Genomic DNA, 24,274 nt, shown 5'->3' on the forward strand with positions numbered 1-24,274 from the left:
AGCAACATCTGAACAGCTACCGACATGTGAGCAGCTACCAACATGTGACCAGTCACCAACATTTGAATAGCTACCAACATGTGAACAGTCACCAACATGTGAAGTGTCACCAATATTTGAAGTGTCACCAACATGTGAGTCGCAAACATGTGAACAGTCACCAACATGTAAACAGCTACCAACATGTAAACAGTCACCAACATGTGAATAGCTACCAAGATGTGAACACCGACCAACATGTTAACAGTCACCAACATCTGAACAGCTACCGACATGTGAGCAGCTACTAACATGTGACCAGTCACCAACATTTGAATAGATTACAACATGTGAACAGCTACCAACATGTGAACAGTAACCAACATGTGAACAGTCCACAACATGTGAACAGCTACCAACATGTGAACAGTGAGCAACATATGAATAGCTACCAACGTGTCAACATTGCCCATCGTGTGCACAGCTATCAACATGTGAACTGTGAACAGCGATCAACATGTGAACAGTGACTAACATGTAAACAGTCACCAACATGTGAACAGCTACCAACATGTGACCAACATGTGTAACACACCAGCCATCTACCTGAGCGCGTCATGTGTCCAGAGTTGACGGATTCTCCAGAGCGGGGATGAAGCCAAGTAGTACGGAGCTCCTCGTCGCTGCGGGAGAGAAACATCTGTTACACCAGAGAGACACTATACTACTATACACTATAATACTACCTCATGGTATCACTTGTTACACCAGAGAGTCACTATACACTATAATACTACCTCAAGGTATCACTTGTTACACCAGAGAGACACTATACTAGTATACACTATAATACTATCTCAAAGTAACACTTGTTACACCAAAGAGACACTATACTAGTATCCATTATAATACTACCTCACTGTAAGAGGAACACTATACTAGTATCCATTATAATACTACCTCACTGTAAGAGGAACACTATACTATTATCCATTATAATACTACCTCACTGCAAGAGGAACACTATACTACTATACACTATAATACTACCTCACTGTAAGAGGAAAACTATACTAGTATACATTATAATACTACCTCACTGTAAGAGGAACACTATACTAGTATACATTATAATACTACCTCATTGTAAGAGAGACACTATACTACTAATCAGTATAATACTGCCTCACGTTAAGAGGAACAGTATACCACTATACACTACTACCTCACGCTAACACCTGTTACACCAGAGGGACGTTATACTATTAAACACTGTAATACTATCTCACGGTAATCACCTGTAACACCTGTAACACCAGAGAGACAGTACACTACTATACACTGTAATACTGCCTCACGGTAAACACCTGTAACACCAGAGCCACTATACTTTACGCTATAATACTGCCTCTCGGTAAACACCTGTTACACCGGAGACACTATACTTTACGCTATAATACTACCTCACGGTAAACACCTGTAACACCAGAGACACTATACTTTACGCTATAATACTGCCTCTCGGTAAACACCTGTTACACCGGAGACACTATACTTTACGCTATAATACTGCCTCTCGGTAAACACCTGTTACACCGGAGACGCTATACTTTACGCTATAATACTGCCTCACGGTAAACACCTGTTACACCGGAGACACTATACTTTACACTATAATACTGCCTCACGGTAAACACCTGTAACACCAGAGACACTATACTACTATACACTATAATACTACCTCACGGTAAACACCTGTAACACCGGAGACACTATACTTTACACTATAATACTGCCTCACGGTAAACACCTGTAACACCAGAGACACTATACTACTATACACTATAATACTACCTCACGGTAAACACCTGTAACACCAGAGACACTATACTACTATACACTATAATACTACCTCACGGTAAACACCTGTAACACCGGAGACACTATACTTCACACTATAATACTACCTCACGGTAAACACCTGTAACACCGGAGACACTATACTTTACACTATAATACTGCCTCACGGTAACACCTGTAACACCAGAGACACTACGCCTCCCCACTCGTTACTGGGTCTGGTAAAGATCTCGTCTTACTTGATGAAAAACACCCTGCCGTCCCCGCACACCCCGTAGGACCAGTTCTCAGGTAGATCCGCCATGGTCCGGCTCCGGGGTCATTCTCTCTCGTCTCCTTCTCTCCGGGAGTCTCCTCGCTGCTCCCGGCTGAGCGGCCGTTAAAGGAGACGGCGTCAGGGTTAAAGGAGACGACTGAACGACTCCGCTCGTCCTTTTCCGTCCGCCGACAGTAATGGCAGGAGGTTCAGATGATGGATCTGCTGAGACGTGATGTGACGATGCAGATATCGCGAGGTTGGGTCGTCCTGACTCGCTGCTGTCAACGCTACACTTGAATACGTTTTAACGTTTTCCCCACAAAATGTGATGTTACAAGAACTTTAAAATGGCCTACACAAGCAAATAAGCCTTCACCTGTTGTGTTTTAAATCTGTCTTTAGTTGCTTTACTTTTAAGTAAGCCAAATCATTTGAATTCCTATTTATATTTATTTATACACCTCTTTCACATTTCAATGATTTTGACAAACCGATAATTATTTACATTATTGATTAGCTGAAGGCAGGTATATAATAGCCATGTGAAACTAGATCTCGCGAGTTCACATTTAAGGTACATTCTCTACCCCAGCAGGATGTTGTTTACCCATAAACCAGAACTACCAAACCATAACCTCTCACCTCTCCCTAGGCCCAATCTGGACAATATACAACTCTCTTATTGTTGAACTATAGAAATATCTCTAACTGTGGCATAACACACCTTTTTCTACCCAGCCCTATATTAAAGTAGCATCTTAACTGTTCCACTTGAAGAGAGACGCACTTGAAGAGAGACAGACCCACCTTGTCTGGCGACCAGGTGGGTCTGAGGAACATGTGTTCCTCTCCTCAGCTGGTAGTTAGCGTAACAAGCCCCTCGGAGTGTGTGTCACCCATGGGGTGAGCTCATGGGTGACATGTAGACTGCTGAGCGGACATGTGGGAGCCTGCATGGGCCATAAAGGACAACGTAGAAAGCTTGTACTCTTCTTTGCTGTTGCTCTCACCAACTAAGGGGGTTTATAATGCACCACATGTGATGTAATGTTTGTTTGGAACAAAATGTCGGCCTAACATGATATTATTATGTTTTGAAGCGGTTTAATCTGCTATATTATTTTAGAATAGACACTGGGCATTAGAATATGTATACTTCCTTCTTCCTCCTTACCTGCAGTACCTCATGTGAGTGATGAAGTTGTGCGACGTCACATTACTTCATAAAGCCGATCCTTAGGGAGGGAACACTGAACAAAGGATTAGACAAATGATTGTTTTCACCTTCCTTCTGAAATACCTCAGGGCCTGTCGGTAATGGTGGAGTATGCAGTGTTGTGTTGTTGTAGATTGTCCTGTCTATAGTTAATGTTTAATGAAGGCATCTGCACCTCACAGATCCCTGAATATCCTGTCTATAGAGCGTTCATGAGATGTGAGCTCTGAAACGCTCCATTAAAGACATGGAGGCTAAGGAACCTAGAATATTATGGTACTATTATTATATAATAATATACATCATAAAGTTGTAACGTGCACCACCTCGAATAGGCCTGCCTTATGAACACACAAAGTGCACTTTTAAAGGATAACACGTTCATGAGTTACAAAATAAGGGTGCATTCACACTGGAGCTGCTGTCCGTTTATTGGAACGCCGAAGATTTCCCCCATAGGGCGATTCTCCTGAACTCTCACCACATCACGGACCTTTAAATGAATCGGAGACGAGATGGGGGATATGGGGCTCTCCTTCTCCTCCTTCTCCTTCTCCTCCTCTTTTTCCTTCTCCTCCTCCTCCTTCTCCTCCTCCTTCTCCTCCTTCTCCTTCTCCTCCTCCTTCTCCTCCTCCTCCTCCTTCTCCTTCTCCTCCTCCTCCTCCTCCTCCTCCTCCGCCTCCTTCACCTTCTCCTCCTCCTCCTTCTCCTCCTCCTCCTCCTCCTGCTCCTCCTTCTCCTTCTCCTCCTTCTCCTCCTTCTCCTTCTTCTACTCCTTCTCCTCCTTCTTCTCCTTCTCCTTCTCCTTCTCCTCCTTCACCTTCTTCTCCTCCTTCTCCTCCTTCTCCTTCCCCTCCTTTTCCTCCTTCACCTTCTTCTCCTCCTTCTCCTCCTTCTCCTTCTCCTTCCCCTCCTTCTCCTCCTGCCCCTCCTTCTCCTCCTTCGCCTTCTTCTTCTCCTCCTTCTCCTTCTTCTCCTTCTTCTTCTCCTTCTTCTCCTTCTCCTCCTCCTTCTCTTTCTTCTCCTCCTTATCCTTCCCCTCCTTCTCCTCCTTCTTCTCCTTCTCCTTCTCGTCCGTCTCCTTCTGCTTTTTCTTCTACTTCATTCTTATATTGGCAGATCAAACCCAAACAGATCAAACCAGATCAGACCTCAGATCAAACCACCATTACTAATTACTACATAACTATCTACTAACCTGGGGTGTGTGTCACCAGAGCTATACAACTGTACACTATATCCTACACTGTTCCTGATTATAAACTATCTACTAGAAAGGGGTGTGTATCACCAGAACTTTACAACTGTACACTATATCCTACACACTGTTCCTGATTATAAACTATCTACTAACCTGGGGTGTGTATCACCAGAGCTATACAACTGTACACTATATCCTACACTGTTCCTGATTATAAACTATCTACTAACCTGGGGTGTGTGTCACCAGAGCTATACAACTGTACACTATATCCTACACTGTTCCTGATTATAAACTATCTACTAGAAAGGGGTGTGTATCACCAGAACTTTACAACTGTACACTATATCCTACACACTGTTCCTGACTATAAACTATCTACTAACCTGGGGTGTGTATCACCACAGCTTTACAACTGTACACTATATCCTACACTGTTCCTGATTATAAACTATCTACTAGAAAGGGGTGTGTATCACCAGAACTTTACAACTGTACACTATATCCTACACACTGTTCCTGATTATAAACTATCTACTAACCTGGGGTGTGTATCACCAGAGCTATACAACTGTACACTATATCCTACACTGTTCCTGATTATAAACTATCTACTAACCTGGGGTGTGTGTCACCAGAGCTATACAACTGTACACTATATCCTACACTGTTCCTGATTATAAACTATCTACTAGAAAGGGGTGTGTATCACCAGAACTTTACAACTGTACACTATATCCTACACACTGTTCCTGACTATAAACTATCTACTAACCTGGGGTGTGTATCACCACAGCTTTACAACTGTACACTATATCCTACACTGTTCCTGATTATAAACTATCTACTAGAAAGGGGTGTGTATCACCAGAACTTTACAACTGTACACTATATCCTACACACTGTTCCTGATTATAAACTATCTACTAACCTGGGGTGTGTATCACCAGAGCTTTACAACTGTACACTATATCCTACACACTGTTCCTGACTATAAACTATCTACTAACCTGGGGTGTGTATCACCACAGCTTTACAACTGTACACTATATCCTACACTGTTCCTGATTATAAACTATCTACTAGAAAGGGGTGTGTATCACCAGAACTTTACAACTGTACACTATATCCTACACTGTTCCTGATTATAAACTTCCATCATCCTTCAGGCCTCTCTCGCCTGTCCTCCAGCCAGCCACACTCTTACACACACCAAAGGACCGGGCCATAGGACAGCAGAACAGCAGAATTGTGTGTGTGTGTGTGTGTGTGTGTGTGTGTGTGTGTGTGCGTGCGTGCGTGCGTGCGTGCGTGCGTGCGTGCGTGCGTGTGTGCGTGTGTGTGTGTGGTCTTCGGTCCTGGTGTTGTTGACCTTGGATACTGTCACTGACCTCAAAGGGCAGAAGGAGGAGGTACTGCTAAAGAACTGGTGGGGTGTTCTGGATGGATGGACTAGGCTTGGAATGGTTGAATATATATACTACAACTGTCAGCAGCTTGTAGTATATATATATACTACAGGCTGCTGACAGTCTCCAAGGTCCATCTGTTGATGAAAGAGATTAGCGGCCACGCCCCGCTGACAGTTAACCTATAGACCCCTGGGGAGGCCCTCCCATACGACTGGAGAGTATTTATTCAGAACATGTCGCTGAGAAACAGGTCGGTCAGGGGATTCTGCTTGTGTTTGCTTAAAGGCATTTTTGAACCCAGAACTCGGGATTGAACCCAGAATCTACTGCCTGGGAGTCGAACACCAAAACCTCCCTACCCTGCCGTGGTATATCCTCCTCATACAGATAGAACTGATCCCCATGTTGGCTCGATGAGACATTTCACCGAAATGATGAGTTCAAGAGCACTTTGTTTAGTGTATATAAGCGTTGAGTTCCAGTCGAGTGCACATCATCATACATCATCATCATCATGCTACCATCAAGGGAAGGTTTTGGCTCGGAGAAGCCCAGGCCTTACATGATTAACATATACATCATAATATTACAGAGAAATAGAATGTGAAAAATATATATTTTTTTAAACATTGAATGCACATTATTTTTTTAGGGCAAGGTTCCAAGGTATTTGCAACCTCTATCGCAATCGTTTTATACCTTAACAGCTCTATACGATACAGAACCACTTAATTGTCAACTTTGACTGAAATAACAATTTGATTGCGTATACGGCGACCTGGCAAGTAGGAACACATGTGCAAAATGTACCATAAGGGGGCAGTAGAGTCAAGCATTCAAGTGCATCCATTTATGTTTAACCAATGTCAAAATAAATAATTTTTTAATAACAAAAAGAGTGACCTCATCTAAAACGTGATCAGGCAATCAGACCAGATCCATCTTCATGACGCTGCCATGCGTCATGAAATGCGGTACAATTTGTATGAGTTGAACCCGAAGCATGTGGAGTAAGGGCCACCTGCATGGCTGAAGGCAGCGTGACCCCAGAACTTCAGTCATCATCTTTACAACAAAGTACCAGTACACCAATCTAAGGTGACCTATAGGGGTCACCCGTTTATCCTTGCATAAATATGTATTACGTATTATATACATATATGTAATATATTACATCAATGACTTTGTTTTGTGATAAAACGTGACGTTTTCTATTTAAGTCAAACTGTGGTAGAGAATCAGATGATATTGTATGTGTGTGTGTGTGTGTGTGTGTGTGTGTGTGTGTGTGTGTGTGTGTGTGTGTGTGTGTGTGTGCGCGTGTGTATGTGTGTGTGTGTGTGTGTGTGTGTGTGTGTGTGTGTGTGTGTGTGTTGTTGTGATGATATGAGATGTGAACATATGTCTGATGACACCAGACAGCCTTTAAACATTGGATGGCTACATTTCTCAATGCACAACACTTGATTCGTTATACAAATGAATGGAGGGGCTATGTGATCAGGATAATATATGGCTGCTCAACGCTATCTGCTGCACTCATGTCTTCACTTCAGTCCCACACAAGAGTTGCATCAGCAGCTTGTATAAGGCGAGGAGTGAGGTAGGAGTAATTATGACCCAAGAGATACCCCTCTATGCCCAGGAAGTATGTGTGTGTGTGTGTGTGTGTGTGTGTGTGTGTGTGTGTGTGTGTGTGTGTGTGCGTGCGTGTGTTTGCGTGTGTGTGTGTGCGTGTGTGTCTGTGTGTCCGTGTGTGTCTGTGTGCTTGTGCGCGCGCGCGCGTGCGTGTGTGAAAACAAAGCCCATTGGTACGCTGCTGCAATCACATGCAATTGTGTTCCAGCTTCCCGTCCTGATGGTTGCTTAGTAACGTGGTCACCTAGGCCACAGAGCTGTTGGTACCCGGGAAGAGGATGAGAAGGGCGGCTATATACAGACAAATAGAAATCCGTCGTAAAATTGCCGCGTATATAATTCGTCTGATTCATTTCTAAAGTAGCCCAAGTGACTCAAGAGGGAGGTATTAATAACCATCCTAGATATTGCTACAGAATGAAGTCGACCCCTCGGTCCCTGTAAGACACTACCAGGTCTGGGGTCCCCGCTGGGACGACGAGGGGACGACTAGCAAACAGCGTCAGCGATTGCTCACCTTTGCGCCACACTGTAGTTGGAGTGAAACGACGTGTTAATAGATTTCTGCCCCCCGGGACTTGGTTTCATCATTCCTGTGTTTTTAACCCGTGTGTTACACCAGCCTTGCAGCAGCACCTCTACAGAGAGGGGCTGAGAGGAGTGACACACACACACACGCACACACGCGCGCGCGCCCACACAGACAGATGCATTACCAGCTTGTAAAATGGATCGAACGGGAAAATGGTTCTGAGAGGGTTTAAAATACAAAGCAGTGGCACAAAGTAACATAGTAGATTGCGTTGCCTTAAACTAATACTGAATAGTATTAGGCTAGGCTAATGTTTTCATACACTAGCATACTACATAAATCTCCAATATAATTTCAATATGTGTGGTCTATACGTGTTTGAACTGAGTACACACGGTACTGCGTAAGGCATTCTTGCTCATAAACTGACCCACCCATAAAGACACACCTACATCAACACTTCCACTGGATCAGAGGTGAACTGGTTATTATTAATTCCAGTGTCCTCTGGGTCTCTTGTTAATGTCAGTATGGCTCCAGTTTATAGTAACATTTAAGTGTGGATGGAGGGCTCTCTAAATGTATTTCCAATTTTTAAGTAGGTTAAATGACTTATGTTTAAAGTTTTAACATACATTCTTAGTTACATAGATCAAGTTTAATTGGGTAATTTCTGTTTGTTCCAGTTGGATACTAAAGAGAAATCCCCAAAACACCACAACCAGCATGACCTAAATTGGAAAGAGGAAAGGTTTAGTTTGGTTGAAACCGCAGCGGATACAACACATTACACAGGTTTGATATATAAATAGTGTCCGGCCTTTATTCAGTAAACAGCACCAGGAGATATCATTACTACATGAAGATTCAATGTTCCTTCTTTAAGTCATTAACATGGAACCTTATTCAGTGCAAATAATATAAAGCAAATATGTGGTGAACACAACTTGAGTACAAGTACAAGTAAATATAACCCCCCCGCCCCGTCCTAGATGAGATGAAACCTAACATCCTTCTGGTCTTCATTCACTGCAGCCTTCTAGGCACCACTGTTTATATTCACATTAACAAAAATAATTATAGCTATAAACACAAAAACTTAATTACAACTTATCATTTTAAACCAACTGTAAAAAATACCAATAGTAAAAGCATAAGCTCCATAGGCCAATAGATAAGTTACATTACTGGGTCATCATTTCAGGCATACAAAACGTTTATGTTGAAAAAAGTGTCAAATCAGTGCAACAGTTATAGTAATCTATGAGCCACAGGTCATGGTACACAACAATAACATTTTACGAATTACGAATCCGAATTACCCATCAGCCAAGTCTAATTCCACGTTGCATTGCAACCAGTCAGAGATTCTCCTCAGACATGAAGAGTCAGAAAACATTGTCTGCAGACCAGAGGAGGGACGGGGTTAGATCAATATGCTGTCCAGGTCAGTCCTGATTCGCTCTCGGTGTTGCTGGGTGAAACAATGTCCGATGGCCTTCTCCACATCCACGATCCGCCGGTGGAACCGGTCACGGTCGCGGACCATCTCCTCCCAGGGTCCTTTGCGGCAGGCCTGTCGAGCAAAGGACCAGGAGTGCATGACGTGGACGTGGACAACCGGGGAGAAACGCACCTGGGAGAAACGCACCTGCAGCACCACGGGAAACACCCGTTAGGGAACAACATCTCAGTACAGGTAGAGCAAGTCATGTTGGAGAACTCAGTACTAACTTAGAGAGACCTCCAGAACTCAGTACTAACTTAGAGAGACCTCCAGAACTCAGTACTAACTTAGAGAGACCTACAGTACTCAGTACTAACTTAGAGAGACCTCCAGAACTCAGTACTAACTTAGAGAGACCTCCAGAACTCAGTACTAACTTAGAGAGACCTCCAGAACTCAGTACTAACTTAGAGAGACCTCCAGAACTCAGTACTAACTTAGAGAGACCTCCAGAACTCAGTACTAACTTAGAGAGACCTCCAGAACTCAGTACTAACTTAGAGAGACCTCCAGAACTCAGTACTAACTTAGAGAGACCTCCAGAACTCAGTACTAACTTAGAGAGACCTCCAGAACTCAGTACTAACTTAGAGAGACCTCCAGAACTCAGTACTAACTTAGAGAGACCTCCAGAACTCAGTACTAACTTAGAGAGACCTACAGAACTCAGTACTAACTTAGAGAGACCTCCAGAACTCAGTACTAACTTAGAGAGACCTACAGAACTCAGTACTAACTTAGAGAGACCTCCAGAACTCAGTACTAACTTAGAGAGACCTACAGAACTCAGTACTAACTTAGAGAGACCTACAGAACTCAGTACTAACTTAGAGAGACCTCCAGAACTCAGTACTAACTTAGAGAGACCTCCAGAACTCAGTACTAACTTAGAGAGACCTCCAGTAGTCACTAAGAGAGACCTACAGAACTCAGTAGTAACTTAGAGAGACCTACAGAACTCAGTAGTAAAGAACAAACAGGAACAAGGCCTCATCCCTTCCCCTCAGCGCTCGTTAACTTCTCTATGTGGGGGCGTGTTCTCTGGGGGGGATAGTGGAGGGTGGTTGACTACAACACACTGCAATTGGCTTTGAAAAAAAGCAACTGGGAATACTGGGAGAGGCCTATTGGGTGACTAGGAGATGTGTTTGGTATGCTGCCTAAGTGTCTTAGATTGACCATGACATAAGAGTGTCTAGAGGCTCGGTGAAAAGGCCACAGGAAGGGAGTTGAGCCCATGCTGACTCACTCACTCCTCTAGCTTAGCCATGACCGCTGGAGCTGAATGCTAACCTCAACCCCAAAGCATAGGACTACAACCACCGCCTCACGAGACATTACTCAGGCATGTCTCTCTGAGTTATGGAAACACATTCCCTCTCATACAGAAATAACGGTATAAATAATAGTCCTAACCCTATCTTCTATAGGACACCGATACTACCATGACTCGTTTCTAACAGAATGGCCTCCAAGGGCGAGGTGGTACTAAAGAACTGTTGGGGTGTTCTGGATGGATGGATGGACTGGGAATGGGTGAAGACTGACCTGTTTGAGGCTGCTGGGGCCGAGGCGCTGCCCCGGAGCAGGGCAGCCAGGGGCTCCAGCGGGCCTGGTCCAGGTCAGCCGTGGCGTTGGCGGACGGCGGGGACGCGCTCGCGGGCGCTCCGGGAGGACGGGGCGGGGAACTCTGGCCGGCTCTGGAACCAGCTGCTCGGGGAGGGTCTCCGCCGGGTCCGGGGGGTCCACTCCGCGTCCGGCAGCGAGCCGGGGAGCTGAGCTCTGGAGGCAGGCCGTGAAGTTGAGCGGGTGGAACGGGTCGCCGCTCTGGCAGAGCGACATCCACAGCTGGTCCTCCTCTTCGTCCTCCTCCGACGAGGACCAACGGGGCGACAGCGGGGCCGGGCTGGGGGGGGACACCGGGCCGGGGGCCTGCAGCAGGCTGGGGGCCGGCTCACTGGCAGTGCAGGCGGTGAAGAGCAGCGGGTTGTAGGGATCCAGGGGCTGGCTGAAGAACTCCCACAGCCTCTCGCTCTCCTCCGGATCCAGGTCGGCGCAGGAGCCCTCCGAGCCGCCCCAGCTGCTCTCGCTGTCCGACCGGCTCCCCCAGAAGGCCAGACCCGGGGGCCTGCTGGCCTCCTCGCTCTTCTGACTGGCGGAGACAGAGTCTGGGTCCCTGGCACCCCTGGCTTCTTGGGGGGTCTTCCCCACGGTGGTGTTGGTGGAGACGCAGGCAGAGAAGTAGAAGGGGTTGTAGGGGTCGCTGGACTTGGACAGGGACTCCCAGAGAGCTCGACTCTCCTCGCTGTCCAAGTCTCCCTGGCTCTGGTCCTCCTCGCTGCTCCACTGGGGGCTCCGCTCCTCTTCTGCCAGCTCCTGCTCCAGCCCTTCTCCCGCGCCGTTCCTACTCGAGTCCGAGGCCTCTGCGCCGGACGCAAAGATGTTCCAGTCGCCCGAGAAGCCCACCTTCCAGCTTGGATGGGTTCCCACGAACAGGCCATCTTCCTTGCCAGTTGCTATGGAGACGAAGTCGTCCACCATGCCGCAGCAGAGCTCGTCCGCCCGCAGGCTGGACAGCAGCGCCTCAGCCCCCCCCCCGGGGAACCCCTCGTCCCCGCAGAAAGTAGAGAGTGGATTGGATCCGCCAACCATAACCCCGTTGTCCCCGTCAAACAGCGAGGAGAAGAGGAAGGAGTCAGCGGGGCTGGCGGCCCCCAGGGGCCCCACCCGCTGCCCGCTCTCATCGGTGATCCGCAGGTGCACCTCGAACCGGAACAGCTGGAAGACTGGAACCAGCAGAGAGGAAACGGTAAGCACTACAATCATTATGGAGCAGGAGAAGGCCACCTCGATGAGACGATCCACCCTGTCAGGGACAACACGTGTGCTGCTGTAAAGGGTCGGGAACTGAGGGGAAGGTGACCTGACATGTCTAGTGTACTTATAGTTACCTGACATACCTGACAGTATAGTTATAGTTACCTGACATGTCTAGTGTACTTATAGTTACCTGACATACCTGACAGTATAGTTATAGTTACCTGACATGTCTAGTGTACTTATAGTTACCTGACATACCTGACAGTATAGTTATATTTACCTGACATGTATAGTGTATTTATAGTTACCTGACATACCTGACAGTATAGTTATATTTACCTGACATGTCTAGTGTATTTATAGTTACCTGACATACCTGACAGTATAGTTATATTTACCTGACATGTCTAGTATATTTATAGTTACCTGACATATATACCTGACAGTATATTTATATTTACCTGACAGTATAGTTATATTTACCTGACATGTCTAGTATATTTATAGTTACCTGACATACCTGACAGTATAGTTATATTTACCTGACATATATACCTGACAGTATATTTATATTTACCTGACATGTATAGTGTAAATGACATGTCTAGTATATTTATAGTTACCTGACATGGTGGTAGTATGTTTAGTATAGTTATAGTATAGTGGAAGTATGTATAGTATAGTAGTAGTATATTTATAGTAAAGTATAGTAGTAGTATAGGTATAGCAGTAGTATATTTATAGTAAAGTATAGTAGTAGTATAGGTATAGTATAGTAGTATATATATACAGGAAATGTACAGGAATAGTATAGTAGTAGTCAATGACGTAGGAACCGGGGGGGACGTGTCCCCTCCAATATTGGAGACAGACGCATTTGTCCCACCCAAAAATTATACCGTGAGGAGAAAGATATTTTATTTTGTTTTGAAAGCGCAAAACAGCGTCTTGTCACCGCTTCTTATTCTACAAAACTGGATGATTGGGCCTGCAATTAAAGAATTTATTTGATATTTATCAGTTCATTACTGCCATTCAAAATGTGTTTTCCTTTACATGAACAAATGTATCTTTTTAGTAGAATAAAATATATTTGTGATTTTTTTCAGTGTAGTTAATTAATAACATATTTCTGTTCAAACCATTAACGGACCTGTCAGGTTTCCAATATGTGTCCCCCCCAATGTTATACTCATTCCTACGCCACTGGTAGTAGTATATACAGTATAGGTTTAGTTGTGTAATACCGGATATGTATAGCGCAGGGTTAGTTCAGTACAGGTAGTGTAGTAGTACCGCTCTGGTGGTACCGGACATGTATAGCGCAGGGTTAGTTCAGTACAGGTAGTGTAGTAGTACAGCTCTGGTGGTACCTGACATGAAGCTGATGTAGAGGACCTGGAGCAGGGTGCACACCTGGTCCCACACGGCGCCCAGTAGGTGGCGGGTCCAGGGCAGCAGCGCCCTCCCGCTGGTCCCGAACCCCTCCACGGCGGAGGGGTTCGAGACCCTCCCAGAGTCACCGACTGTGGTCATTCTGCCTTGAGATTCGGCGATGATCCGGAAATCCTCACGTATTTTGGTATTCTTCGTCGAAAATAAATCGATTTCTCTTATTTTCCAGTGACAGTAGTACGTCGATGTAGAGCCGCTTCATCTTTACGCCCGTTGGTCTTATCTTCTTTATCAAAACGCAAAATGTCTTCGCTCCGTGTCGTCCATTATGTTCATATTCGTCGTAGAGTGAGTAGAGAGTGACTGGTGACTGAGTGTAAAATGAGATTGGGACCGATTGCAACACGATACTAAAATAAACACGTTGTGACGTCAATGCTCGCCGATTGGCTCCAAATGAGGTCAGTAACATAAATGCCGCCTACCAATAAACCCCGCCCACCGATAAACCCCGCCTCCGGATTACGATCATCAGTTACATACGGACAGGGCCGGAATTTCCCGACGTCAAAACTCATCTAGAAACAGCCCGGACTTTCCGACAGCATGCGGACTCTTTAGCAGGGGCGTAGGGATGAGTTTAACATTGGGGGGGGGGGACACATATTGGAAAGGAGCCTTCCTTCCTCTCTATATGTTGTCAGAAAGAGTGGGACTATCAAGGTCAACTCCCTGCACTTCTCCTCAAACGCTTCCCCAGCTTTCTCATCAACTTCTCCTGTGCTCTCTTCAACTTCGTTCTTATCAATTTTATTTTAACTTTACTTTTGTTGTCTTCTGTGATCATTCCTGCATTAATCAGCTGCAGTTGCTATCGCTGCAGTTGGCCTCAGCCCTATGCCCTACCTTGCACTAGCAAGGACAGTGTTTGGAATCTCATCATATTTTTCTGTACCTTTGCTCCAGGCTCAGGGTCAGTTTCGGGAAAGTGCATAACTTCAGGGACAACCCCATCTTCAGGGGGTTAGGGCTATCAGAATTAATCGAACTCTCCACACAAAAATACTAAATTTGAAGACCCCTCTTGATTGATTTAAGAAAATAAAAAGTATGGCCATCCCTTTAAGAGCACGATGAAGTCTCTAGCTTGGGCTAGAGCAGTTCACGGCTTTAGCGATCTCCACGCTTTTGGTTTTCACAAAAGCTTACAATTTTTGGACGTCGCAGAGCCAAATATTGAGTCAACATTTAACCTAGAAACACAATGCCAAGCTTAAACGGTTACGGTACTTCCTGTATCACTGGCACTAAAATGGAATCAATTGGAAATATGAATATTATATATTGGGCGTTTGTGTGGTGGGACCCCCGTTTATATGGCTAGACGCTAGCTGCTTCTGACATATCCGTTGTACTCAGGGGCGTAGGAATGAGTTTAACATTGGGGGGGGACACATATTGGAAACCTGACAGATTCGTTAATGGTTTGAACAGAAATATGTCATAAATTAACTACACTGAAAAAATTCACAAATATATTTTATTCTACTAAAAAGATACATTTGTAAATGTAAAGGAAAACACATTTTGAATAGCAGTAATGAACTGATAAATATCAAATCAATTCTTTAATTACACGCTCAATCATCCAGTTTTTTAGAATAAGAAGCGGTGACAAGACGCTGTGATGCGCTTTCAAAATAAAATAAAATATTTTTCTCCCCCGGTATAATTTTTGGGTGGGACAGATGCGCCTGTCTCCAATAATGGAGGGGACACGTCCCCTCCGTCCCCCCCGGTTCCTACACCCTTGCTCTCTAGGATCTTGTTTGGAAATCAAAACAATGAAGATTACATAGCACAGCAGTTTGGAAACCTTCTGAAAGTATACATTTAACATCAAGGCCCAGTGCCTTCTTAAAATATATTTATCTCTGTAAACGTAATTCAAAATTGTATTTTATTACATCCCTCTTACAGGACTTTATGGCTATGTGTAGAGGATGTGTGTAGCGAGTATGTGACGTAGGTATGTGTGTTAGGTTTCTAGGAGGCAAACGAAAAGCACACCTTCAGCTCCACAATTCATTTTAGTTAAATAATAAATCGTTCAACAAGCCTTGCAAGATTACAAAACAAAATTCATTAACAAAGCGGACTCAAATTGTTCAGTAGCCTATATGCATTCAAGGAGTTCAACGAACAGCTCTCGAGGTTTCAGTGTCTCTGAACAAAGGAAAGCGTTGTGGTCACAGGTGTGTCTTAAATAGTCTCCGGCAGGGCAGGGAGTGATTAACTGATTAACATGGGCTAATTGGGAAAATGGATGGGCAAATAAAGGGCGTGGTGTTCTGTGAGGTGAGGAGGGAAACAGAAAATCCTCCAAGCAGTTATGGTATTTCTTGTTTCACTGGCGCTAAAAGGATTGATTGATTCAAAATCTGATTGTTATATATCGAGTTTGTGTGTGGAGACCCATGTTTATATGGCTTATATATTTATAGACTTGAATTAAGTCTATATGTGATTACGTTTAGTGTAGACAACAATCAAGTCTATATATGATTGTTAAGTAAATGAATGATACTGTATACAACCAAGTCTATAAATATTTGACTTGATAGTAAATTCAAACATAAATATAATAAGAATAAGCATATATAGTCTCAGGAGTTACTTTAACATTTAATTCAATATTTCTGGTAATGAAGTGTAAAATAATAACCATGTAAAATAGTAAACATAAAACAATTGTTGAATCTGGAATAGCACCATAACAATAAATAAATCTGAATGCTAAAAATGAGGGCTATCTTTCTATGTATTCACACCACCATTATAATCATGTTTTTTAAGTGCAGCGTACAAGGCTTAATAAATTAACATTAGTCATGTTTAAGGATTAGGCGCAGCCTACAAGCCTTAATAACATTAGTCATATGCAGAGATGGGAAAAAGTCACTGTTTGGCAAGTCCCCAGTAAGTCCCAAGTCTTAGCAGTCAAGTCCGAGTCGAGTCCCAAGTCAAGACAGGGAAAGCCAAGTCGAGTCCAAGTCAAAGTCACACCAAAGCCAAGTCGAGTCCAAGTCAAAGTCACACCAAAGCCAAGTCGAGTCCAAGTCAAAGTCACACCAAAGACAAGTCGAGTCCAAGTCAAAGTCACACCAAAGCCAAGTCGAGTCCAAGTCAAAGTCACACCAAAGCCAAGTCGAGTCCAAGTCAAAGTCACACCAAAGCCAAGTCGAGTCCAAGTCCCAAACTTTTTCAAGTCTTGAACAAGTCACTGTATAATTAATACTTAATGTCATTATTAGGCTATTGATCATAAATTCAACATATCACTAAAAATGTAGCCCAACAGGGCTGTAAAAAACGCCCAATCTGGCAACACTGCTGAACGTCGTCACCTCCAGCGTCAACGTAAATCCATGAGACCAACTGAAACGAAGCCGATATGAAACTTAAACTGTGATTCTGAAGAAAGCATATATGATATCGAAATTTCGTTTTGATATTATTGAAGTGTAGATTTGTCTTCGCTCGCTGTTTTTTTTTTCATCTTCACGGAAGTGAATGCGTCTTGGGTGTCTAGCCCTGTAGGTGGGAAATAGGTTAAATATCTAAAACAATAAATGTTTTTGACTTGTCGAGTCGCAAGTCATGCGTAATTTTGTCAAGTCGAGCCTGAAGTCATCATAATCATGACTCGAGTCCAAGTCATGTGACTCGAGTCCACATCTCTGGTCATATGTAGTTAGGTGCAGATAAAATTGCAGATTTCGGCGCATGCGCATATCATAACACATTTGAAGACAGAAACAATGAACATATTATAATGTATGTATTGATAAGATACTGAACATTAGAGTGATATGTTGAAATTATGATCAATAGCCTAATTATGACATTAAGAAAAAATACATGGTGACTTGGACTTGGACTTGACTTGTCTTTGGTGTGACTGACTTGGACTCGACTTGGCTTTGGTGTGACTGACTTGGACTCGACTTGGCTTTCCCTGTCTTGACTTGGGACTCGACTCGGACTGGACGGCTAAGACTTGGGACTTACTTTGGACTTGCCAAACAGTGACTTTGTCCCATCTCTGGTTAGGTGCAATGTACGAGGCTTAATAAATAAGTTAGGTGCTGGTGAAGGGGCAGAATGAGGCTTTAATAACTTAACATGATTTATGTTTAAGAGTTACGTGCTGGCGAAGAGGCAGGTTTTAATAACTTAACATTGGTAAACATTTAAGAGCCCTACTCTACTACAGCTGGCCATAAACTACCTACAAACTAAAGCTGTTAAACACGACAGGAGGTCCATGGAGTGTACAGTATAGGGCAGGCGGATTTAGAGCTGGGCGAGTCATTGATTATTGGAGTCATTGAATTTATGGTTTAGGAAGATTTTTAAAAAGGAAAATGATAATAAAACGAAAATGAAAATGAAAGATCCGATTAAGGACCGTACGGCCGCCACCTCCCCTGAGCTCCCATAGTAACGTCCCACCTCCTCATGGCTGATGAAGTGAGGAGATATGGTGTTCCTGAATCCTCGGACGCCAGCCTTCCGAGTCGGAAGTCGGAAATCTCCCAGCTTTCTTTCGGCATTTGTCGGAGCCCCTTTCTGTCCTCACCTCTCGGAATTCTGAGCGTAGACAGACCGAGAGCAGTGATGACGCGCTCAACGAAAATGGCTGAGTCCGTGAAGAGATAATTATTTTTGTACCACGTTGGTCATTTTAATGTCGATTTTAAATGCTCTTACACACTTGATTACACTGCTACTTTATTCCGGTCACCAATTCATGCACCGCACGGTCTTGCTGTGCGTGCAATACAATGTAAAGTGGTTTATATTCGGGGTTGTTTGCTAAAGAGGCTGATGTAGCGAACGGCCATCCAATTTCATGACAATCAAAAGACGTCAAAAGTGCAACGCGGAAGAATGGCGTCCGAGGATTCAGGAACACACCATTAGTATAACGTTGTGATACATATCCGATACACTCATAACTGCACTAAAAAAAATACATTAAGGCCCCGTTTACACGAGGACGCTTGCGGGTAAAAGCGACCAAATATTTTATCTGAAGTGCTTTTCGTTTAGACGGTGACGGCGTTTTTGGGGCTTAAAAACGCAAAAATCTGAAACCACCCAGCAGTGGAAAACTTGCATAGGCTCCGCCGTAGTGTTTCCGTCTACACTGCCACGACGCAAAACTCTGCTCAGATCTGCTCACGTCGCGTACGCGTTGACGTCACATACAGCGCCAGTACAGGGAAATAAACATGTTGGATTATTTCCGTGCTCTAATAAACTTACAGGAGTCTTTCCACGAAATGTACAGGATATGTACAGATAGTATTAGTGAACGGAGAAGGATCTGTAATTATGTTTCGGTTTTCGAGGCGCAGATAAGAGAAGGAAGATTCTACGCATGCGCTCAGACATGGTGGTGTTGTGTGATAGTGTATCACAGCACCATCTAGCCGCCTGACATGCATACCCAATCGAAGTCCACACCGAAAACGCTGGCCTAAACGTGGAATAAAAAGTGAAGTGGCCTAAATTGCCGTGGGTCGTAACTATGGCGATAACACACCCCTATCTTCCCTAAAGCTCTTCATTTACGATTTGGTTCAGCCTGCATCAGCCAGTTTCATTTAGCTGCAAACGATTCGGTGAATAATGTTTGGACTTCAATCCCAATAGGGAAATTCATCCGTTTAAATTAAATAGAAAGCCAAATCGCCCTAATAGGATCATTGTATACCACCACAACATGCTATGAAACACTCCCTTAACTGTCAAAAGAATGACACAGAATATTGAATGTATTTTTTTTATTGATCCAAAAATTGTTTATGCCACCAGAGCAGAAGCTGTAGAGGACTCGCTGTTGAAAGAAAAGAATGGGCATTAAAAATAATAATCTACACATGTTCAACAAACGGGCTGCCAGTTGACACTTATAGTAGTTACCATCCAATACTTACGCTTTTATAGCAACTACATTTAATCCTGTCAGCATTTCCTGAATTGCCCTCACAGGATAAATAGTCTAACCTCATTTGAAATAAAGAAGCCACCAATGAGGAGGTGATATCTATATAACGGATGTACGAAGGGGACTGGCAGAGCCGGCACATAGCAGCCACTCTGCTAATTTACCTCCAGTGTTTCTCGCACAACAGAAATATCCCATCTCTTAATACATTTAAGAGCAGACAATGAATTGTGCACCAAGTCTACACCTGGTCAGAATCTTACGTGTACTAGCAAGTATACGTAAGTAAGAATACGTACTACTTCCAGTTGGGGGCCAGTACTCTCTTGGTCTTGTAGTAGCGGGCCAGCCTGTGGATCCTGCTTTCCACCAGAATGAGTCGGAACTTGGCATCCCTGTCCTGGAAGACAGCACTTCAACGGTTAACATCAAGGAAATGACATTCAGCCAAGACAAAAGGAAACTTCAATGCAAACCAATGTTTTTTGTCACTAAAATAGTAGAATATAGCAAAGTGTCCAAATATGAAGTCCAGCTCCATGTCGTTCTGTACGAAGGGGACTGGCGGAGGAGGCACCGTGAAGCCACTCCGCTAATATACCTCCAGTTTCTCTAGCACAAATGACATATCTCCACTCTTATGGAAGGAAGGGGAGACAGTGAATTGTGCATCAACTCACCATGTAAGATCATAGTTCTGCAATCAAACAGTTATCAGAGAAATGTTTGGCAGCCACTCTTAATTTTCCTCCACAGGTCAAATAATTTAAGTCTAGGTGAATGACAACTCATTGTGGTTGGGTTTTCTAAATGTGTGTGAGGTGGATGCACATTTATTGAACCTTAAAGTCCCAATGAGCAAGATGTACATTATTGAAATCACTAATGAAATCGCTATTTATATTGAATTCGCTATTTTAAATAAATAAATAGCGATCTGTTTTCAGTGCATGTAGGCCTATCTGCCTAAGCCCACGTTGAAATCATTTCGATGTTGAATGTTGATGGGGCAGTTGTTGAAATAAACAGATTGATTTCATACCAATCATAGCAGCCTCTCCGTGTCATTGTGTGTGCGTGTATCCGAGGTGCGTGGGGGGTTTAACCGATTTTCTAATATTATTCAAATTCTCAGTGAATATTGAATAGTATTTTTGCCAGAAATGCATCCCTACTATAGATATGTTAATGTTGACACTTAATACAGATAAGAATGCAAATGTTCAGCATACAGCTGGTTACTCCCGATACGTGATCAGGGAATGCAGTGCTTTATTCTTGAGCCCGGCTACATCATATACCTTTCTGTTCCTCTCAAGATGCTTCCTGACTGCCACAGCCTTCTTGATGAGGTGGTAGAGGTCCTCTGGGAGGTCAGGGGCCAGGCCCTTGGACTTCAGGATCCTCAAGATCTTGTTTCCTGTGACGAAACGCACCTGGGCCACACCATGGGAATCCCTCAGAATCACACCTGAGGGGAGACAACAGTCACACCTCCATATGAAACAGTCCTCTCAATATCAACCAGTCCACAGGGAAGACTCCGGAGACCTTCAACACCAGCTGCAGTTATTCACGAGACACCATTGCTTTTATGATACTTTGTGACAAGATGCCCAACATGAAATGAAGTGGTGTGCTGCAGCCAATTCCTGCATCACAATAATTGACCAGCGAGTACAATTTCAGCTAACTGCGACTTGAGCAGGACAGTGAAAAACTGTGGCAAAAAAAAAAAATCTAACTAATGCACAGAAAACGTTTAGAGAACTTTTCTTTGGTCATGTTATATTGAGCCACGGCAAAAAATGATTTAAATGTAAACCAATGTTTTTTAGTCGGTAGAGCAGAATATGGCAAAATATCCAAATATGAAGTCCAGCTCCATGTCGTTCTGTACGAAGGGGACTGGCAGAGGAGGCACCGTGAAGCCACTCCGCTAATATACCTCCAGTTTCTCTAGCACAAATGACATATCTCCACTCTTATGGAAGTAAGGGGAGACAGTGAATTGTGCATCACCTTATTCTGAGATCTGTCTGTCTGAGGACAGAAGCATGCATCATCTCCCATCATACATTTTAATAGCAGGGATATTTTAGAGAGAAGTATTAAGTTTTGCTGGTTCAACATTGCAGGTTATTTTGTAATTGCCAGCCAGCATGAGGCGGTGGTCCTCAGAACAGGAGGAACCAGAACCCAGGGGCAGCACCATGACACCACAAAGCTACAGAAAAGAAAAGTCCTGATACTGGACATCAAAGCGCTATTCCATTAATGCAAGCAGCGTTCAAAATGACTGAACCGTAGCTTATGAGCATGTCCGGTTATAGTTATTAACATGGGCCATGTTAATAACTGGCACAGCAGGAGGCCCTTACGCCTGTATTTTACATTCTCAACGCTACGGTGGCCGTGTGATGCTGTCTACTCACCGATCTGAGATGGAGTCAGACCCTTTTTGGCCAGCTTGAAGATCTGCTCCTTTACATCGTCCGATGTTAGTTTCAGCCACTGGAACGCATTGAAAGTTTAGGTTAGCCCATCGAATGAACAGGTCTTTGTTCAGTGTGGATAGAGAACAGGTTGATACTCACAGTAGGAACACTGCGCCTGTACGGCAGAGCAGACTGGGACAAGCCCTTTCTGAGGAGGGGACAGAACAAGGGTTATTCCTCTAGGATCATACAGGGTTATTCCTCTAGGATCATACAGGGTTTAGTCCTCTGGGATAGCAGGTTTTAGTCCTTTAGGTTTAGTACTCCTCTGACAGTAGGAGTTTCGGAGGCCTTTCCGTGGAGCCTAAACGTGTTCAGGGAACAGATAAGTTTCTATCTACAGATTAACACCAAGAAGTGTAACATAACCTAAAATAATCCAACCCCAAGTTAACGAGAACGTAGACAACATTGAATAGTAACACTACGGTCATTGAAACCAAAGTTCCGCCACATGTTCCAGCGTTAGCATGTGTTAGCGTTAGCCGCAGCTACCCACCAGCAGCTTTTCAAGTGGAAGCGGACTGACCGCATATAGAAAACACAATTTCTGTCTCAATAACGATTTCAAGCTCTTCCGTTTGATTCACCGAAGGACCGTGGTGTGTTACCGTACAATATGTCAACATCTGAACACGTCAAAATGATTTAAAAGGAGATAGATTGGTCTAAAGGAGCGCCTACCCGGGAGCGTGCATGCGACCCATGATGGCGCTGGAGGAAGAGAGGCCGCTCAAGCGACAGAAAGAGCTATTTTGCGTTTGCACCGGAAGTGACGTAGGAACACCGGAAAGCGGAGTTATTAGCTTTCCGGTTTAGAACCAAAGATATAACATTAAATATATCACTAAACATAACACTTAAACACCATGGAGTTACCGATCATTCACTTATTTCAGAATTTTTTTATCCGACATATTAGTCTCTTTGTTGGATTTATCAATATAAGTTATCAATATCAACTTGGCCTTCAGATAGATGAGTGTTTCTAAGCCACAACCTTTACCTGGGACTCAAACTAGACTCGTTCCCATTTTTATTATGCCTTTTAATGGTTATTTGACCCTCGGTAGATGTTTCCATTATGTAGCAAATGGGCATCACCCTTGTCTACACCAGTGGTTCTCAACTGATCTGGCCTTGGGACCCACATTTTTCATGGTCATTATGTCGCGACCGATTTTTATTAAAACCAAGCAAATTCATTTCTCTAAAACACTATCACACATACACAATGTCATCATGTTTTTTTACTTAAAAACAAAACCTTTTTCATCCCCGCATACAGAGCTCTCTAGCAATGAGAAACTGGTCAATCAATACTGCGTGCTGCTGATTTAGGTGAATATGAAAAAGATGAACATCATAACTGATCACACAAATATAATCTTCAAGTAGGCTTAGTAAACGAATTGTTTTTACTCAACAAGCATTCAGTGAAGCTTATGAGATAGTTGGGGATGTGCTTTTTTCCTGATAAGAGTTTCAAAGTCTGGGGTGATGTTTGACAGAGTTACTCTCAGGTCTTGTCCAGCGTCCAACCTTCCTCTGCTTGGACTTGAGCTGGACCAAAGTTGAGAAGCCACTTTCGCAGAGATAGGTAGTGCTGAACTTAGTAATTGAAGTGATATATAGGCCGACACATAGGAATCATATGTCAAAACGGGCTACATTTGGCTGAATTATAAAAGGTATAAGTGGTCATTTGAAGAGCTGTTTGGGAGCCGAAAGAGCCGGCTCTTGTTGGTGAGCTGATCTAAATTATCCGGCTCACTAAAAATAACCTAAAATCTCATCTCTTATCAGATGGCCTTATCACTGGAACTATTTTTAGCTATTTTATTTCTTCTCCTACACTCCGCGACCCATTCAAAATGAGTCTGCGACCCACTTTTGGGTCGCGACCCACCAGTTGAGAAACGCTGGTCTACACCATATTAC

General features: G+C 43.8%; 3 protein-coding genes across 6 annotated transcripts in view; all 3 read right to left on the reverse strand.

Annotated features, from left to right (window-relative positions):
• LOC307081036 (pleckstrin homology domain-containing family A member 7-like) overlaps positions 1-2,276 on the reverse strand; it is a 134,289-nt gene extending 132,013 nt beyond the window's left edge. For all 3 annotated transcript variants that reach the window (XM_079744051.1, XM_079744049.1, XM_079744048.1), the window contains exons 1-2: positions 2,079-2,276; positions 586-662 (exon numbers count right to left, since the gene is read on the reverse strand). In XM_079744051.1, coding sequence (XP_079600177.1) covers positions 586-662; positions 2,079-2,143 — 142 coding nt within the window. In that variant the 5' untranslated portion in view covers positions 2,144-2,276. The remainder of the gene's footprint in view (positions 1-585; positions 663-2,078) is intronic.
• A 6,734-nt stretch (positions 2,277-9,010) lies between these two features.
• Positions 9,011-14,177, reverse strand: LOC307080863 (uncharacterized protein). 2 transcript variants are annotated; one of them, XM_079743805.1, is made up of 3 exons: positions 13,798-14,177; positions 11,153-12,390; positions 9,011-9,673 (listed from the first exon to the last, which is right to left on the reverse strand). In XM_079743805.1, exons 1-3 carry the CDS (start codon positions 13,958-13,960, stop codon positions 9,524-9,526), a joined length of 1,551 nt encoding a protein of 516 aa, XP_079599931.1. In that variant the 5' UTR covers positions 13,961-14,177; the 3' UTR covers positions 9,011-9,523. The 2 variants fall into 2 exon arrangements, with proteins under 2 accessions (XP_079599931.1, XP_079599930.1); XM_079743804.1 differs by having other exon boundaries at positions 9,011-9,748.
• Positions 14,178-19,656: 5,479 nt separating this feature from the next.
• On the reverse strand, positions 19,657-23,087 carry rps13 (ribosomal protein S13). The gene is made up of 6 exons (XM_079743152.1): positions 23,018-23,087; positions 22,433-22,481; positions 22,271-22,349; positions 21,137-21,306; positions 20,135-20,235; positions 19,657-19,724 (listed from the first exon to the last, which is right to left on the reverse strand). Exons 1-6 carry the CDS (start codon positions 23,038-23,040, stop codon positions 19,691-19,693), a joined length of 456 nt encoding a protein of 151 aa, XP_079599278.1. The 5' UTR covers positions 23,041-23,087; the 3' UTR covers positions 19,657-19,690.
• Positions 23,088-24,274: the final 1,187 nt, after the last annotated feature.

The sequence above is a fragment of the Pollachius pollachius genome (genome assembly GCF_949987615.1).
Source record: "Pollachius pollachius genome assembly, chromosome: 9".
Lineage (NCBI taxonomy): Eukaryota > Metazoa > Chordata > Actinopteri > Gadiformes > Gadidae > Pollachius > Pollachius pollachius.

Excerpts from the sequence above, each read along its gene's own strand:
- LOC307080863 (XM_079743804.1), bottom strand. The coding sequence starts at position 13,960 with ATGACCACAGTCGGTGACTCTGGGAGGGTCTCGAACCCCTCCGCCGTG. Across the intron at positions 12,391-13,797 it reads CTACATCAGCTTCATGTCAG|TCTTCCAGCTGTTCCGGTTC; the intron begins GTACCACCAGAG and ends TGCTGGTTCCAG. Across the intron at positions 9,749-11,152 it reads GCCCCAGCAGCCTCAAACAG|GTGCGTTTCTCCCAGGTGCG; the intron begins GTCAGTCTTCAC and ends GTGGTGCTGCAG.
- rps13 (XM_079743152.1), bottom strand. The coding sequence starts at position 23,040 with ATGGGTCGCATGCACGCTCCCGG. Across the intron at positions 22,482-23,017 it reads GGTCGCATGCACGCTCCCGG|AAAGGGCTTGTCCCAGTCTG; the intron begins GTAGGCGCTCCT and ends TCCCCTCCTCAG. Across the intron at positions 20,236-21,136 it reads ATCTTGAGAGGAACAGAAAG|GACAGGGATGCCAAGTTCCG; the intron begins GTATATGATGTA and ends GCTGTCTTCCAG.